Raw genomic sequence first — 17,753 nt, forward strand, 5'->3', positions numbered from 1 at the left:
GACTGCACAGCCTGGGGCCTGCTCATCCTGCTGCTGTGGGGTGAGCCCAGCCCTGCTCAGCCACAGCAGTTTGGAACAGCCAAAGCCATCGAGCTGCTGCTCCTGACTGTCCTTGTGGTGCCACCTGCATGGCAGATGGATGTGCCAGGAGCTCAGATCCCTGCAGAAGGAAGGAGAGGGGCTGGGAAATGCCCTCCCTGACTCCCACAGCACCTGCAGGGGTGGAAGGAGGGATTGGCTGGGTTGGACCAGGTCTTGTTTTCCCCAGGAATTAATTAATCCAGCTCCAATCAGAAGTTTTTCTTAAAAACCTTCCTGAATATTTGCCCATCATCTGGTTTCTGAGGAGTGGTGCTGTTTGATAAATTTTATCTACAAATGTAAATGGAGCAGGGTTTATCTGAGTGAAGTGGAATACAAAGTAAAATACATTGAAATGAAACTTCTGCAAGCCTTTAAAATAACATTTGGAGAATATTAAAACTTGAAGTTAATGATTAACAGTGTCTTAATTTTCTGATTTCCACTGAGGATGGGAACCCTTGGTTCAAATCCAAAGGAGTAAATGGATTCCATTTTTTAAACTGAATTTAAATTTGACTGGATTCAGTTTATTTGCTGAGTTTTCCTGAGGCACAAAACGTGTCATGAACACATGAGAGAGAAGGGTCAGATCACAAAATCCTGATTTTCCCTTGGCCAGCATCAGGAACTGGGGATCAGTTCTGGGGTAACTTATGCATGATCTTTTTTTGCAGATAAAAGTGACCTTGTCAAAATCTGCTCAGGAGAAGCTGAGGAGGAAGAGGAAAGAAGACAAAGAACACAACCACAAGGAGCAGCAGGAAGGCAAAGCCTTGGAAGGGAATGAGGAATTCCCTTGGGAAAGGATTAGACTGAGTGTGAGCGAGCCAGAGAAGCTGACAGCAGAAAGTGAGGATGAGGGTTTGTCTGGAATGAACATTCCCTGTTCAGTGCTGCTGAGTGGAAATTAGGGCTGGCAGTACTGCCTTTGAACTTGGTTCTGGTTGGTTTTATTGTAGTTTGGACATTTCCTTCTTTCCTAGGGTTTAATCTCTGTGGGGATTTATTGACATCGCCAAGGAATGGATCTTTGTCCTTAGAAAACGTGGCCTTGAACCCTTCCCTGAAAAGAACATCCAGTCTGAAGAGATCAAAGTGTCCATCCTTCCTAGATTCTGGTAAGCTGGGACAGTAAGCTCTTAAAATATTTGGGTGGGTGGAGTGGGACACTTCCAAAATGTGATTTATTTGTGCAGTGGACTGTCCTGAGGTGCTCTGGAAGATCACTGCTGTGGGGCTGGGGGGATTTGATTGGATTTTGGGGATTCAGTTGATCACTTTTCGTCTAGAATCTGCTAGGGAGATTCATGAAACATCTCAGAGGGTTTTAGTTTGATCAGGATCTGAAATGGTACAATGCATTAACAGCAGACTGACTCCCTCCTGACCCCAAAACCCCTTTTCTTACATTTTGGCACTGAATTGCCTTTAAAATAAACAGTAGGAAAATGTTAGAGGTTCCTACTGGTGGTGCTCAAAGGTTCCCAGAATTTCTCAAGTGTCTCTTCAAGGTTTATGATGTTGTTAGCACACTGTACACCTGTTTTTCCATTAAACAACCACTACCTTTGTGTTTGTGACTTTTAAAAGTGAAGGTTGTGTGCAAAATTGACTTTACACGAATGAAACTCATGTGAGAAACAAGGGTCAGTGTTTAAAATTTTTAAAAGTTTAATAAGGGATAAAAGGGACAATATCCAGCACTGGGGTGCCTGGCAAACTCCAGAAGCACACCTTTAGCTTAAAACAATTTCCTTTTTCACCTTTTTTCCTTATTCTGGTTACATACGTATTCATGAGGTTATACATACCCAAACTGTCCAACCAAAATCTGCTACCTGAAATCATGAAGAAGAAGAGCACTGAAATGAGGCAATTCTTAAAAATCTTCCATTTTATCCCATACTTATATTCTAAAAACCTCAAATCCAAACCCTTCACCATGTGAAATCACACACTTCTATTTAACTGCACACCCCTGATTTTAACTCCATCACCCAAATCTGGAGCCTGCTCCAAGGCTCAGGTCACAGCTGTGTTCTCCTGGAGTCAGTGCCTGACAGCACAAAAACTCAAAAATTCAATGTTTGTGTTGTGATGGGCTGTGGTGGGCTGTGGTGGATTTTGGTGGACTGTGGTGAATTGTGATGGACTGTGGTGGACTGTGGTGGGTTTTGGTGTGCTGTGGTGAATTTTGGTGGATTTTGGTGGATTTTGGTGGGCTGTGGTGGATTTTGGTGGACTGTCATGGAGTGTGGTGGACTGTCATGGAGTGTGGTGGATTTTGGTGCACTGTGGTGGACTGTGATGGACTGTGATGGTTTTTGGTGGACTGTGGTGGACTGTGATAGAGTGTGGTGGATTTTGGTGCACTGTGATGGACTGTGGTGGATTTTGGTGGCCTGTGATGGACTGTGGTGGATTTTGGTGGACTGTGATGGATTTTGATGGACTGTGGTGGATTTTGGTGGCCTGTGATGGACTGTGGTGGGTTTTGGTGGGCTGTGGTGGACTGTCTTGGACTGTCATGGACTGTGGTTGACTGTCATGGAGTGTGGTGGATTTTGGTGGACTGTGATGGATTTTGATGGACTGTGGTGGATTTTGGTGCACTGTGATGGACTGTGGTGGGTTTTGGTGGACTGTGGTGGACTGTGATGGATTTTGGTGGATTGTGATGGATTTTGGTGGCCTGTGATGGACTGTGGTGGATTTTGGTGGACTGTGATGGATTTTGATGGAGTGTGGTGGACTGTGATGGATTTTGGTGGGCTGTGATGGTCTGTGGTGGGTTTTGGTGGATTTTAGTGGACTGTGATGGAGTGTGGTGGACTGTGATGGATTTTGATGGACTGTGGTGGGTTTTGGTGGATTTTGGTGGACTGTCCTGGACTATCATGGACTGTGATGGATTTTGGTGCACTGTCATGGCCTGTCATGGCCTGTCATGGCCTGTCATGGGCTGTGTGTCTTTGGCAAACACCATTTCCCTTTTTGTGCTGCTGCCACGTCCCTGCTGGGGCTGCTGCAGCTCCATCACACTGATGTTGTGTCCCTGTCCCCAGAGGTGACGCAGAGCCCCGAGGTGCTGGACCCTGGTGAGCTGCAGCCCTTCCCCAGGCCCGAGCTGGCGCTGGCAGAGGCGCTGGCACTGCTGGCTGACCACGACTGGTGCGTGTGGGAAACACACACTGGGGCTCAGGGGGGGAGGGCTGCTGGGACAGCTTTAAAATGGTAATATTCCAAATATTGTATTACTGTGTTTGTGTTAGAAAGGCCCTGGGTTAGGCCCTGCTGCTTTGGCTGGCAGGTTGGAAATGAGGAATGAGGGTTTGCATGACAAACTCTCTGTTCTTGGAGAGAAGATAGGTTGCACCTGTAATAAAAAAAAGATTTTGTCCCATGAGAATCCATGAAAAAAAAATACCTGAGAAAAATTTGATGGACAGGTAAAATGCCATTTCCCAAGAGAATCCATGGAAAAAATGTGTAAGCTGTCCAAAAATAGAAAAAATTGATAGGTAAAATGCCATTTCCTGTGAGAATCCAAGAAAAAAATGTTAACTGTCAAAAAAATAGAAAAAATTGATAGGTAAAATGCCTTTTCCCATGAGAATCCAAGAAAAAAGATACGTAAACTGTCCAAAAAATAGAAAAAATTGATAGGTAAAATGCCATTTCCCATGAGAATCCATGAAAAAAACTATTAAGCTATCCAAAAATAGAAAAAGGTGACATACATGTTAAATGTCATTTCCCATGTGAATCCAAGAAAAAAATATGTTAACTGTCCAAAAAATAGAAAAATTGATAGATAGGTAAAAAATCATTTCCCATGAGAATCCATGAAAAAAAAAAATGAGTAAGCTGTCCAAAAATAGAAAAAATTGATAGGCAAAATGCCATTTCCCATGAGAATGCATGGAAAAAATATCTGAGAAAAATTTGATAGATAGGTAAAATGCCATTTCCCAAGAGAAACCATGAAAAAAATGTGTAAGCTGTCCAAAAATAGAAAAAAAACTGATAGGTAAAATGCCATTTCCCACGAGAATCCATGAAAAAAACTATTAAGCTATCCAAAAATAGAAAAAGGTGACATACATGTTAAATGTCATTTCCCATGAGAATCCATGGAAAAAATATGTAAACTGTCCAAAAATAGAAAAATTGATAGGTAAAAAGTCATTTCCCATGAGAATCCATGAAAAAATATATAAGTTGTCCAAAAATAGAAAAAAATTTTTAGATAGGCAAAATGCCATTTCTCATAAGAATCCATGGAAAAAATATGTAAACTGTCCAAAGATAGAAAAAATTGATAGACAGGTAATAGACAATTTTTTAGATAGATAAAATGCCATTTCACATAAGAATCCATGAAAAAAATATGTAAACTATCCCAAAATAGAAAATTTTGATAGATTACAATAGGTAAAATGCCATTTACTAACCAATGAATTGAATGGCAGGAAAGTTATGAACCAGTTAAACACAAAGTCTTAGAAAAGTGTATTTATTTCTCACTGCTTTATTTTACTGTCTGATTTGTTGGCTGTTTGATTCCATAGAATTCCACACTTGAATATTTTAATGAGATTTTTCAAATGGATGGAATTCAATTTAAAAAATGATGTTTTTTAAATATCATCTTCTCCCACAGGGAGAAGAAAATTGAAGGTCTGAACTTTGTCAGGTGCTTGTCTGCTTACCATGGCCCTGTTCTGACTGCAAAGCTCCATGAAACAACTCTGGCTGTGGCTCAAGAGGTTAAATTTTCCTCTCAGAATATTCCACTGGCTCTCTGTGTGTATATTTGGATTTTATAGCTCTCTAAGTGATTGATGCTCACCACTGGTGAGTTTTCCTCAACAGTCTCAAGGATGATTTGAGACTCAGAGGCTGAGCAAATGTAGATTTTAACTTTATAACTCTATTTATTTTAATTCTCACCCATTGTGAATCGAGTTAGAAATGTGTTTCTCAGTTGCTTGTAATGTTACTTAGAAATGACAAAGGGCAAAGATGAATATTTCATTTACAGTCTCTCTGCTAAACATTATTCATTGTTTTTTGGGTTTTTCCTGTGTGCAGGTCAAGAATTTACGCTCAGGTGTTTCTCGAGCTGCTGTGGTCTGTTTAGGGGATTTGTTCACCCACCTGAAAAAGAGCATGGATCAAGAACTAGATAATGCAGTAAAAGTCCTTTTGCACAAAGCTGGGGAATCCAACACTTTTATAAGGGAAGAGGTAGACAAGGCACTGAAGGCCATGGTTAATAATGTGACTCCAGCACGTGCACTTTGTTCTCTTATAAATGGAGGGCAAAGGTAATTCCTATACAGACTTTATAAAGAATATTGTGAATAGAGTCAATTTATCAAATGTAGGTTTTTTATCATCAAATCCTAGGACAGTAGGCAGAAATTTGAAAATCCAGTAAATCAGCTGTGCTAAACCTCTCACCCAGGGCAATGTTTGTTGGCATAAATTGAATTAAAGCCCCTCTGTTCCTTTCTGTGCACCATGTAAGAGGTTGGCTGTTGATTTTGGAGCTTGGTGTATTTTCTGGCTGCTGTGCACCACTTCAGTGATTTTATTTGCTGTTACTCTGTATTCTTGGGGAGCTGCTGTTTTGCTTTGCCTGGTAAAGCTGACATAATGTTCTTTCTTTTCCTCCTTTGCTCTGCAGTCAATTCCTGCCTTGGCCAGTCTTCAGCACCCCTCTTTATTTAGCAAACTGATTTATAGCACACTTCTCTAGCTGCATCTGTTTTGCTTGACTCTTCCTCTCTAGGCTGAGCCTTTGTGTCTGCATTTTAATTTCCTTCTCAGTGCCGGTGGCCATTCTTTTCTGGAGTTAATTCCCTTTTTCCCCTGGCCCTGTTGAGTCTGTTTTCCTTTTCCATCCTCATTCACTGCTCCCCACATCTGAGCTGAGTGCACCCCCTGATGCTTCCTCTGCTCCCTGCCACCCCTTGGTGACATTTCCCAGGCCACATTTCAGGTGCTCCATTCCAAATCTCTCCACAGGTTTCCTGCACAGCTCCAATCCTCAGAGTTAGCCTTGATTCAAAATGTTCTCTGTTGTTTCCTGGGAGGCTGGTTGTTGTGGGGTGCATGGGTTCTGTCTCCTGACAGCTCTACTGCACTTTGCTGCTCTTCAGACTGAAAGGCAAAAATCAGCCTTGGGGTTTCCATTCTTTGTGATTTACTGGGATTCAAACTGGCTTGGGATGGATGCCCCATCCCTGCAAGTGTGCAGAGCCAGGCTGGACAGGGCTTGGAGCAGCCTGGGATAGTGGAAGGTGTCCCTGCCATGGATTTATGGTTCCTCCTGACCCAAACCAGGCTGATTGTGTGAATTTGTGAATTTGGGAGCAGCAGGCACTGACTGCCCCAGCTTTCATTCAGCAGCAAGGGGAAGTGTCCTGTTTGGGTTCTTCCCTTGGCCCTCCTGGGCAGAATTGTCTCTGTGAGACCTCCCCACCTTCCCTGGCAGATTCAAACTCCCCTGCTGAGGGGTGTTCTGAAGGGATTTTCCCCCTCCAGTTTGTATAGGTTTTCTGCTCTCTCAAGGCACCAGAATTGAGTTGTGAGGTTGAACAGAGAATTTGGGCACAGATTATTCTGTTCACAGCTCAGACTTTCCTAACTCATGGGCTACAAGATGTTTTTAATGGATAACACATCAGGGCATGGCCTAAAGGTGCAGCTTTTCTAGGTCTGGCTTCAGGAAGCTCTGGCTGTGTCAGCACAGGGCAGCTCCAGTTCCACAGGCTGTGACCTGGAATATGGAATTGCCCTTCAAAGGGGAAATTTGTGTCTCAGCAGGAAGTGAATTGTTTGACACAGCTGCAATTCCACGAGGGATGTTCTCTCTAAATTGGGCTGAGTTGCTTAAATTCACCACAACATACTCCTTCAATTATGGTGTCACTTATAATTCATGAGACCTTTTGTAATGTGCCTGGTTTCTGCTCAGCTCCTCTCAAGCCTGCCATGATCATGATTTTAATGCTGCCAACCCTGACTAGATTCATCATCAGCTCCAAAGTTGGGTTTAACTTTACCAACAAGAATAATTCCATGGGAGGTGTCCCTGCCCATGGCAGGGTTGGAGCAAGATGATTTTTGAGATCCCTCCCCAACCCAAACCAGCCTGGGATTCTGTGAGCAGATTCATGATCCAAGGGCATGATTCCAGGGATAGAGCTGGGAGTGGTTTTACCTCAGGAGTTTTAAAATCCTGTTTCTTACCTGTATGCCCTGTTTAACTTCAATAACACATTGTTGTGTGCACACAAATGTTTTCCAGCTGTTCCCATGAGCAGGGGCTTGTTTGCTTCATGCAGTGATGTCTCAGCTTCACAATTCTTGTTTTTTGCTTGAAAGTGCAGCAGGAGTTACAAATTGTCCTCAAAGTAGCATTTTTGATCCAAATACAAATTGGAGACGTTAGAGTTTGCAGGATTTTGATCTCGACCACAAGTGGAATCAGCAGGGCCAGCAGGATTTAGATGGAAAAGTCATTTGCTGCAGGAGTTTGCAAGCTGATTCTGGCTGTTCTCTCCTTTGCAGCAGCACAGGTGTTTATTTGTGCCAAGCAGGGATTGTGGGACTCCTGCAGGATCTTTAAAAGTCGATTGAGCCCTTGCAGTGAGACCAAGTGCCCAGGGTGTGTCTCTGAGCACAGGGACTGTTTTTGCCTAGAGCTCATTGAAAGAACAGCCACATGCTTGGGAAAATAAAATTATTTGAAGGAGAACTAGAAATGAAATTCTAGAACCTCCCTGCCTGAATCCCACCAGAATAACTGCAGTGGGAGGCGTCCCTGCCCAGGGACAGGATGGGGTGGGCTGGGAGGTGCCAAGCACTGGGGATGCTGTGCTTGCAGGGCTTTGGAGAGTGGGGAGGGGAGTGCTGGGAGCAGCCCCTGCAGGGCTGGCCCTCAGGCCTGTGTCCTCCCCAGCCACCTGCACTCTGCCGTGAGGAGATGCACAGCCCAGCACCTGGGGGACCTCGCGCAGCGCCTGGGCCCCGAGCGCGTCCTGGCCCGGCCCGTGGCCGAGCGGCTGCTCCCGGCCCTCGCCAGGTTTGTGCAGGACAGCTCCCAGCAGACACGGTGAGTGCTCCTGCAGGGACCTGCCCTGCTGCTCCGGGGGTGTCCTGGGTCATCCTGGGTTGGGTGAGGCCTGGAGCACGCTGGGCTTGGGGGGGTGGCTCTGCCTGGGGCAGTGTCCTGGTTTGGAGGACAGGTGTGTGCTGAGAAAGGCAGGAGCTTCTCTTTGAAATGGAGAATGGAAAGCCCCTCCCTCCAAATTATTGTCATTTTGGAATTAAGGGGCTCTCAGGCAAAGATATGGGAATTAGGAATAACAGTTCTTTACTAGGGAAATTAAAATAGAAATACAGCACTACAAAGAACAAACCCCAAACCCTGACACAGTCAGAGTACAGCCTGACACCCGTCAGGCAGGGTGTTGGCAGCAGTCCCATCCCATGGTGGCTGCATCCTCCTGCAGTGACAGATGTGGCTCAGTTGGAGCAGTGCTCCTGTACAAGGTGCAGTTTCCCTCTGAAGCTCCAGTGATGATGTGGAAGGGTCTGGTTTTCCTCTGGGATCCAGGGAAAGGCTGCTCTGATGTTCCAAATCTCAGATTTTATCTGGGTAGGAAATGTTTGGCTCCTCCCCTGGCTGGAGCATCTCCCCTTGGGATGCTGGAATTTTATCAGCCATGCCCTGGGACTGAATCACCATGAACAGGAGAGATCTCCTGGAGGGAGGATGGGCTGTGGAAAGATAAAGATCCCTGCCCCAGGTGGTTTAACAGCTGGGGATAGAATCCACACTTTTGGTCGCATCCTGTATTGCAACCTAAGACAGGCAGAAGTGGAAGGGAATGGGATTGAAGGTCCTTTCCAAACCTTTGAGTGAAGCTGTTATCCCAGCACTGGCAGGACTGTTGGGATAGTGCCTGAGGCCTCAGGAATTCCCCAGCCCCTTCCCAGCTCCCTCAGGAATTCCCCAGCCCCTTCCCAGCTCCCTCAGGGATTCTCCAGCCCCTTCCCAGCTCCCTCAGGGATTCTCCAGCCCCTTCCCAGCTCCCTCAGGGATTCTCCAGCCCCTTCCCAGCTTCCCTTCCCTGGGCACACCCTCCCTGCACCTTTCCATTTTGTTATCACACACCTGTGATGCCCCAGTGGCAGAGCCAGTCCCTGTTCTGGATGTCCTGGTGCTCTCCTTGCAGGTACCACGGGAGGAGGATGCTCTTCAGCATGTTGGCTCACCCTGACTTGGATAAAACTCTGGAGAAGTTTGTGCCACCCAAGGATTTGGCTTACATTAAGGAAACTGTTGGCAGCCTGAGAGAGAAGGTGTGTGGGAAAGCTCTGGTGCCACACCTGGGGCAGGTGGATGTGTCCTGGGGGCTGGTGGCTGTAGGTAATTCCAGCACTGCAGCCACATTAATTCCCTGTTGTCCCCTTGTTCCATGAATTCCTGCTTTACCTTCGTGCAGGGCCTGGGGGAGATGCCCTTGGATACACCCTCAGCTAAAGGGAGGCGTTCCCAGACTGGAAATGTTGGACATTTGAGGTCATCCTCTACTTGCAGAGATGCTCCCATCATCCCAGACAGGTAAGGAGCTCCAGTGCTTACCCTGTAAGGAACCTGGCCAGGGAGGGAGCACAGAAACAGCCACACAGGCTGGGAGAGTTAAACATCCCTGAAACAAAAGGGAAGTCTTGTCCTGTTCCAGAGAAACTCTTGAACAGAGTGACCAGTTATATTGAAATGGCTTTGTGCACTTTGAAGTTAATTTGTCTGTTGACCATCCATGGGATACACATTGTACACAAAACACCTGCAATTCACAGCATGGAGTCACAGAATCATGGAATGGTTTGGGTTGGAAGGGGCCTCAAAGCCCACCCAGGGCCACCTCCCACTGTCCCAGGCTGCTCCAAGCCCAGTGTCCAGCCAGGACTGCCAGGGATCCAGGGGCAGCCACAGCTGCTCTGGGCACTGCAGATCCAATGGATCCGTGTCAGCATCATCCAAGGTGTTGCTGTTCATGGAAAAACCATTCCTGCTTGGAGCCACTTGTACACAACTGTGGACACCAAAGACTCAGTTAGACCCTGACTGGGGATGCTGGAGGGTTTGGATCATACTCTGACCACTCTTAGTTTCATCTTCTTACAGCTTTTATGTCTTTTTTAGGTCTTGGAGATACAGTAGAATATTTTGGGCTCAGTTAGATCTGAACATAATGACATTATGGATTACCCCAGACATTCCACCTGTTATTCCATATCATCTGACTGATGTCCAGATGAGCACATTTGGACTTTAAACACACATACATACATTGTACCTGTAACTACATACAGCTACAGTTATTGAGTGGTCACTGCCCATCCAGGATAGCCCAGGTGGTTCACTGGTCTGTGACTGGTAGAACTGGAGAGCCCATGTAATTAAATCATGCAGTGACAGTGACATTCAGCAGCCAGGGGCACCCAGGCATTGCTGTCAGGATGTGGGGCTGCTCTGCCCCTGCTGGGATTCCTCAGCTGTGGACAGGCACCCACAGAATTCATCCTAAAGGCAGCTCAGACCTGCTGGGTCCCTGGCAGTGCCCCAGGCCAGGTTGGACATTGGGTTTGGAGCAGCCTGGGACAGTGGGAGGGGTCCCTGCCATGGCAGGGGGGGCACTGGGTGCGATTTAAGGCCCCTCCCAACCCCAACCATTCCATTTGTGATTCAATGAACTGAAAAAGAAGCACCCCCAAATTTGAAGCAAGCCAAAATCTGCATCCAAGAACACAGAGTTCAGACTGCAGTCTCTTGAGATTTCTTTAACACACCCTCCACAGTTCAAAATAACAACTGATTCTACATTTACTGAAATCAACTGCTGAAGGTCTCTTAAAGCTAAATAGTCCAATAGAGAATTAACACCTCTATTATTGATACTTTTGACCCAATAACCAAACTCCCATGATCCTCAGTGTGACACTGGCCAGCCACAAACTGCTGCCTGAAATAATGAACAAGAAGGAAGATGAGCACTGAGACACCAGCCAAAATCCCCCACCTTGTCCCATACCTATTACTGTATTATAAAATCCTCAAATTCCAAACCCTTCCCCATGTGAAATCACACACTTCTATTTAACTGCACACCCCTGATTTTTTGATCACCCAAATCTGGAGCCTTCTCCAAGGCTCAGGTCAGAGCTGTGTTCTCCTGGGGTCAGTGCCTGACAGCACAGAAAACTCAAACCCCCAGGTTTGTGGGATCCAGCAGTGATTTATGTTTAATTCACCACATTGAGGTGAAACTTGCTGTGTACTTCTGATACTTAGATGGAAGAGAATGTGTGAATGACCCTCCTGTTGTGAGTGCTGCAGTGCCATTTCCCTTTCCCCAGGGACAGCACAGAGGCCCAGGAAGCCCCCAGGAGAGCAGCTCCTCGCAGTGCCCTGGACAGTGAGGAGTATGTCAGGGAGCTGGTGGGCTCACTGAACGCCAGAGATTTCCGGGAGCGCATGGGCGGCGTGCGGCAGCTGCAGCAGGACACGGAGAGCAGCCCGGCCCTGGTGCTCAGCAACATCCTCAGGGTAACTCTGGGGAGGGCTGGGGCTCACAGGGCTGCAGAGCCAGCTTCTAACAGCACTGGGAGTTTTGCACCATTAATCAGGGGGTTGTGTCAGTCTCTTCTGTCTTCACTCAGAGCCAGGATTAGAGAGCGCACAAAGGAAATGGATTTTCTCATGTTGGGGCTTGGTTGTTTATTAAATCCTATGTGAAGTACAGAGAGTTCAGCAGCACTTCTTGCACCAGCTGGAAGTGAGCAAAATGGAGAGAGATCAGCTGCTGAAGGTCTCTCAAAGCTAAACAGTCCAATAAAGAATTAACACCTCTATTATTGATCCTTTTGACCCAATAACCAAACTGCCATGACCGTCAGTGTGACACTGACCAACCACAAACTGCTGCCTGAAACCGTGAGCAAGAAGGAAGATGAACACCAAGAAACACCCCCCAAAATGTATTCTAAAATCCTCAAATTGCAAACCCTTCCCCATGTGAAATCACACACTTCTATTTAACTGCACACCCCTGATTTTAACTCCATCACCCAAATCTGGAGCCTTCCCCAAGGCTCAGGTCACAGCAGTGTTCTGCAGGGGTCAGTGCCTGACAGCACAGAAAGCTCAAACCCCAGGTTTGTGGGATCCAACACCAGCTCACAGTTTTCTCAGAAAAGTCTTGGCTCCTTCTGGGAATAAGGATGGTTGACAGAGAGCACTGAGGAGCAGGGGGGTCTGTGTGAGGCGCTAAGGAAGGAAAGGAGAGCAACAGGAGGAAAAATGTGGAATTTTTCACTCAGGGCACTTTGAACAGGAGATCAAAAAGTAGTTTTGAACATTTTTGAAGGCCTGAGAAGCTGTGTCTGCCCCTGGAATTGTCCAAGGGCAGGTTGGATGAGGCTTGGAGCACTCTGGGATAATGGGAATTGTCCCTGATGATGGCAGGGGGTGGAATGGGATCCCATCCAAACCACTCTGTGATTCCATGATTTCTGGAATCCTTGTGCTGTTTTTACTCTTGGGTAAATATCAAAATATGGACTAGCTGTGAGAAAAGCAGAGAGGATTCATGAAGAACTGTAAAACTGTCTCTGAAGTAGAGTTATGAGTTTTTGTGTGGGAGAAGGTGAGGGAATTATTATGCTGGATTTATTGAGTTAAAGCTCAGGATGAGGTTCCTGTCCAAAAGGAAAGGAGGTTCTGTGGGAGAAAGAAATATCCAGCAGCTGTAAATTAAATATAGGTACAATGAAAGGAAACCCAGCTTGTCCTCCAGCAGTGCCATATCTTTGTGTGCAGTGATGGAATTCTGCTGTGGAACCTCCTGGTGGATGGGTTTGAAACCTTTGTGACATTCCCTGTGCTGAGCAGAGCTGTGTCTCCCCAAAAATACTGACTGGCAGGGAATCTGAGTCACAGGGAGAGCTCCTGTGCTGCAGTCCATTGCACTGCAGGGCTCAGATCAGATCAGAGCACGAGGTTAGAACAGCAAATGCTCAAAAATGATCCCAGAGTCCCAGAGTTTGGGTCAGAAGGGACCTTACAGAACTTGTGTTTGCAGAAGGGACCTTACAGAACTTGTGTTTGCAGAAGGGACCTTACAGAATTTCTGTTTCCAGAAGGGACCTTACAGAACTTGTGTTTGCAGAAGGGACCTTACAGAACTTGTGTTTCCAGAAGGGACCTTACAGAATTTCTGTTTGCAGAAGGGACCTTACAGAATTTCTGTTTGCAGAAGGGGCCTTACAGAACTTGTGTTTCAGAGCCTCTGCCAGGGTGGGCAGTGGGGTGTAGCAGCACAGCAGGTGCTGAGCTCTGTCCCCAGGTCCCTGAGAGTTCTTGGCTCCTCTGCAGATCTTTGATGCTTTCAAGCCTCGCTTACACGACTCCAACAGCAAAGTGAACCAGGTGGCTTTGGAGGCCCTGCACAAGATGATTCCACTGCTCAAAGACAATTTGTCACCTGTGATCAACATGTTAATTCCTGCCATCGTGGACAACAACCTCAACTCCAAAAATCCAGGGATTTACGCAGCTGCCACAAACGTTATCCAGGCTCTGTGTCAACACTTAGGTAAGCAGTTTCTCCTAATTTGAAACAGTTTTACTTGTGGTGGTTAAGTTGTAAATTGGAAGTGTTACTCTTTCCAAGGGTTTCACAGAGTTGTTACGCTGTGTAAAAATCATTGGGTTTATTTTGGCCACAAAAATCTCCTGAATATTGCTCAGTAGTTGTTATTTTTCCATAGCATTTTCTTATTTTACTTTTTCCCAATTGGGTTTATTTCCAGATAAATTAATTTCCCCATGAAGAATTTGACATGTTTTGCTCTTTGCCTTTAGACACCTCCCTGCTCCTGCAGCCATTCTGCACAAAAGCCCAGTTCCTGAGTGGGAAAGCAAAGCAGGACCTGACAGAAAAACTGGCTGGTAAAGTGCTGTTTTCCTTTGCTTGCTTGGGTTCCCTTAATTAGGGACATTAATTGCAAGGTGGAGGTGGCTCTGTGCCTTCCCTTCTGTCTCAGGAGGTTGTGCAGCAGTTGTCACATTTCAGCTCTTTAATGGCAATTTGAGCTGTTGCTGACAAAACCAAGGGTTAGTATTAGTATTAGTATTTCTGTTAGTATTAGTATTAATATTTCTGTTAGTATTAGTATTAATATTTCTGTTAGTATTATATAGTCAAATTAAAGATCTGTAAATATCTGGGATTTATAAATATTTATAAATATATTAAGGATTTAATTTACATGTAAATACCTCATATATTTAAATATCTTAAGGATTAACATTTACAAACACCTTAAGCACGTAATAATTTTAACATGGCATTGTATTCCCTCTCCCAGTGCTCATTCCCTCATGTTTTTGCCAGGAATGGTTTGGGACCTTAAATCTCCTCCAGTGCCACCCCAGCCATGGCAGGGACATCTCCTACTGTCCCCAGTGTCCAACCCCAATGTCCAGCCTGGCCTTGGACATTCCAGGGATCCAGGGGCAGCCCCAGCTGCTCTGGCAATTCCAGCCCAGCCCCTCCCTCCCAGGCAGGAATTCCTTGAGAAAGGCTGAATTTCCATGTTTTAAATGAACAAGGAATGTCTTCATGGGAAATATCCTTGAAGCAAACATTTCCTTGGCTCGCTTTCAGAGCAGTTCTGCGTGAAATGGAGCTCAGTAACACAATGCACAGGCTGTTCTTGAAATACCCCTAAATTCATGCTTTCTGAGGGTGTTAAACAGCCTTTCAGCAGTGCCTCTCTTGCTGGGATTTTTGGAGTGGTTTGTATTATATATCAGAAGTGGCTGTTCTGGCAGAAAGAGAAACATTTGCTAATGAAACACTGAATTCATGCTGGAGGATCTATTCCAACCAAGATGATTCCATGGTTTAATTGTCCAAGCAGGGAAAATACTTCATCCTATAAACATATGTATTCATTATTTTATACATATTTTTTATATATGTGTGCAGGGCCAGGAGTTGGACTCATGATTCTTGTGGGTCCTTTCCAGCTCAGGATATTCCATCATTCTATGATTCTGTATTTACGGTATAAGGCTAATTTTTTCTTAAATATCTACTGCTTATTTGTGAGATAGAGGGGAAATTACAGTGTGAGAAATAAAGAGAGAATCCTAACTGAAAAAAATCCCCAACCTAAAATCCCCTTTATTTCTTTTAGTTTTTTTAGTTTAATGGAAAAGTGTAATTATCAGCAGCACTGGTGCTCCTGTGTAAACTCCTGGGAGAGGATAAAAGGAGTGGTTGTGGGAAAATCTGGTATTTTTTTATGGGAGCTGATGATGTTGCAACAGCAAAATCTTGTGTACAGCAGCAGTTTGAGGAGATGATTTAAGTGCTTTTAATCCTTTCTCAAAGGCAGGGATCACATTGAAATTGTGAAATTGTAATTTAAATGAACATTTTGTCCTGACCCCTGCTTGCTGCCTTGCAGAGCTGTACCTCTCAAAACTGGGGATCCCATCTAAATTGTAATTGAAATGGATATTTTATTGCAGAGATGGTGCCAGAGTTGTACCCCTCTCAAAGATGGGGATCCCATCAAAACTGTAACCAAAATGTATAATTTATTGCAGAGCTGGTGCTGTATCTGTACTCCTCTCAAGGGCAGGGATCCCATGGAAATTGTAACTGAAATGAGTATTTTATTGCAGAGCTGGTTCTGGATCTGCACCCCACTCATACCAGGGATCCCATGGAAATTGTAACTGAAATGAGTATTTTATTGCAGAGCTGGTTCTGGATCTATACCCCACTCATACCAGGGATCCTATCTAAACTGTAACTGAAATGAGTGTGTTTTGCAGAGCTGGTGCCAGAGCTGTACCCCACTCAATGCCAGGGATCCCATGGAAATTGTAGCTGAAATTGTAACTGAAATGAGTATTTTATTGCAGAGCTGGTTCTGGATCTGTACCCCACTCAAAGGCAGGAATCCCATGGAAATTGTAACTGAAATGAGTATTTTATTGCAGAGCTGGAGCCAGATCTGTACCCCACTCAAAGGCAGGGATGCCATGGAAATTTTAACTGAAATGAATATATTTTTGCAGAGCTGCTGCAGGAGCTGTACCCCACTCAGTGCCAGGGATCCCATGGCAATTGTAACTTGAAATGAATATTTTATTGCAGAGCTGGTTCTGGATCTGTACCCCACTCAGTGCCAGAGATCCCATAGAAATTGTGACTGAAATGAGTATTTTATTGCAGAGCTGGTGCTGGAGCTGTATCCCACTCACTCCATGCCAGGGATCCCACAGAAATTGTAACTGAAATGAATATTTTATCCTGACAGAGCTGGTTCTGGAGCTGTACCCCACTCAGTCCCAGGGATCCCATGGAAATTGTGACTGAAATGAGTATTTTATTGCAGAGCTGGTTCTGGAGCTGTACCCCACTCAAAGGCAGGGATCCCATGGCAATTGTAACTGAAATTGTGACTGAAATGAATGTATTTTGCAGAGCTGGTGCTGGAGCTGTACCCCACTCAAAGGCAGGGCTCCCATGGCAATTGTGACTGAAATGAGTATTTTATTGCAGAGCTGGTTCTGGATCTGTACCCTCGGAAGCCCTGTGCTGTGGAGCAGAAGGTGCTGCCCGTGCTGTGGCACCTGCTGGGCAGCTCGGCCAGCAGCGGCTCCGTGCCCACGGCCAGCCTGGCCCAGGCCCTGTGGGCACAGATGGGTCCTGGGCTGCTGGCCCACGCTGCAGCACAGCCCCCACACATCAGGAAGAAGCTGGAGGAGCTTTTGGAGACGGGAACGTAGAATGGCCGTGCCTCAGGTGAAGCTCCAGCGCCGCCCGAGCCGGGCACAGCGTGGACAGCGCGGGCAGGGACAGCCCCGGTGCTGGCCTGAGGGGCTGTGGGGACAGCCCCGGTGCTGGCCTGAGGGGCTGTGGGACAGCCCTGGAGCCAGGCTGGCCTGGGAGAGCCTGGGCAGCTGAGCTGGGCCGTGCTGGGAGAGCTGTGCTGGGCACTGCGGGGCTGGCTCCCCTCTCTGTCACCACCATGGCCATGGAGGAGCCGCTCCAGCCCGTCTGTGCTTCCCTTCAGAGCCTCCAGCCCAGCACCTGTTCCTGGGCTGCTCATGAGGAACCACACGGTCACATCAGCACTGTGGTTTACATGGAAAAGTGGAAGAGAATCCTGGACACAGTGATGCAGTGCTCTTTGTGAAAAACATGTATTTTTGTACCCCCACAGGCAGTGGTGCAGTATTTGTTGTCTCAGGGCTGGGCAGGGGGGAGAATGAACCTCAACCCTTCTCCTTCCCCAGCTGTGGGCTCTGGACACATTGGACAACGGGATATATAAATAAAGGGATTTATTTCTGTACAGGGGCGTATTTCTGCAAAGGTGTGGGGAGGAGTGGCTGGAGAGCTGCTCTGCTCGAAGGAACCTGCTGGCAGTGGCTGAACATAAAGCCCGGGTGTGCCAGTGTGGATCAGGAATAGTGTGGCAGAACAAACACACTGTCCTGCTGTGCTGGCACTGCTGGGGCACCTCCAGTGCTCGGATCAGCTCTGAGCCCCTCGCTTAAAAGG

At 46.3% G+C, this 17,753-nt stretch overlaps 1 protein-coding gene across 1 annotated transcript in view; it reads left to right on the forward strand.

Annotated features, from left to right (window-relative positions):
* Positions 1-17,086, forward strand: part of TOGARAM1 (TOG array regulator of axonemal microtubules 1) — a 31,696-nt gene extending 14,610 nt beyond the window's left edge. Inside the window, exons 10-21 of the mRNA XM_033061869.1 lie at positions 759-933; positions 1,068-1,202; positions 3,150-3,255; positions 4,748-4,853; positions 5,179-5,414; positions 8,057-8,209; positions 9,336-9,462; positions 9,606-9,724; positions 11,524-11,713; positions 13,541-13,760; positions 14,030-14,116; positions 16,749-17,086. Coding sequence (XP_032917760.1) covers positions 759-933; positions 1,068-1,202; positions 3,150-3,255; positions 4,748-4,853; positions 5,179-5,414; positions 8,057-8,209; positions 9,336-9,462; positions 9,606-9,724; positions 11,524-11,713; positions 13,541-13,760; positions 14,030-14,116; positions 16,749-16,975 — 1,881 coding nt within the window. The 3' untranslated portion in view covers positions 16,976-17,086. The remainder of the gene's footprint in view (positions 1-758; positions 934-1,067; positions 1,203-3,149; positions 3,256-4,747; positions 4,854-5,178; positions 5,415-8,056; positions 8,210-9,335; positions 9,463-9,605; positions 9,725-11,523; positions 11,714-13,540; positions 13,761-14,029; positions 14,117-16,748) is intronic.
* The last annotated feature ends 667 nt before the right edge of the window (positions 17,087-17,753 follow it).

The sequence above is a fragment of the Catharus ustulatus genome, chromosome 6 (genome assembly GCF_009819885.2).
Source record: "Catharus ustulatus isolate bCatUst1 chromosome 6, bCatUst1.pri.v2, whole genome shotgun sequence".
NCBI classification, from domain to species: domain Eukaryota; kingdom Metazoa; phylum Chordata; class Aves; order Passeriformes; family Turdidae; genus Catharus; species Catharus ustulatus.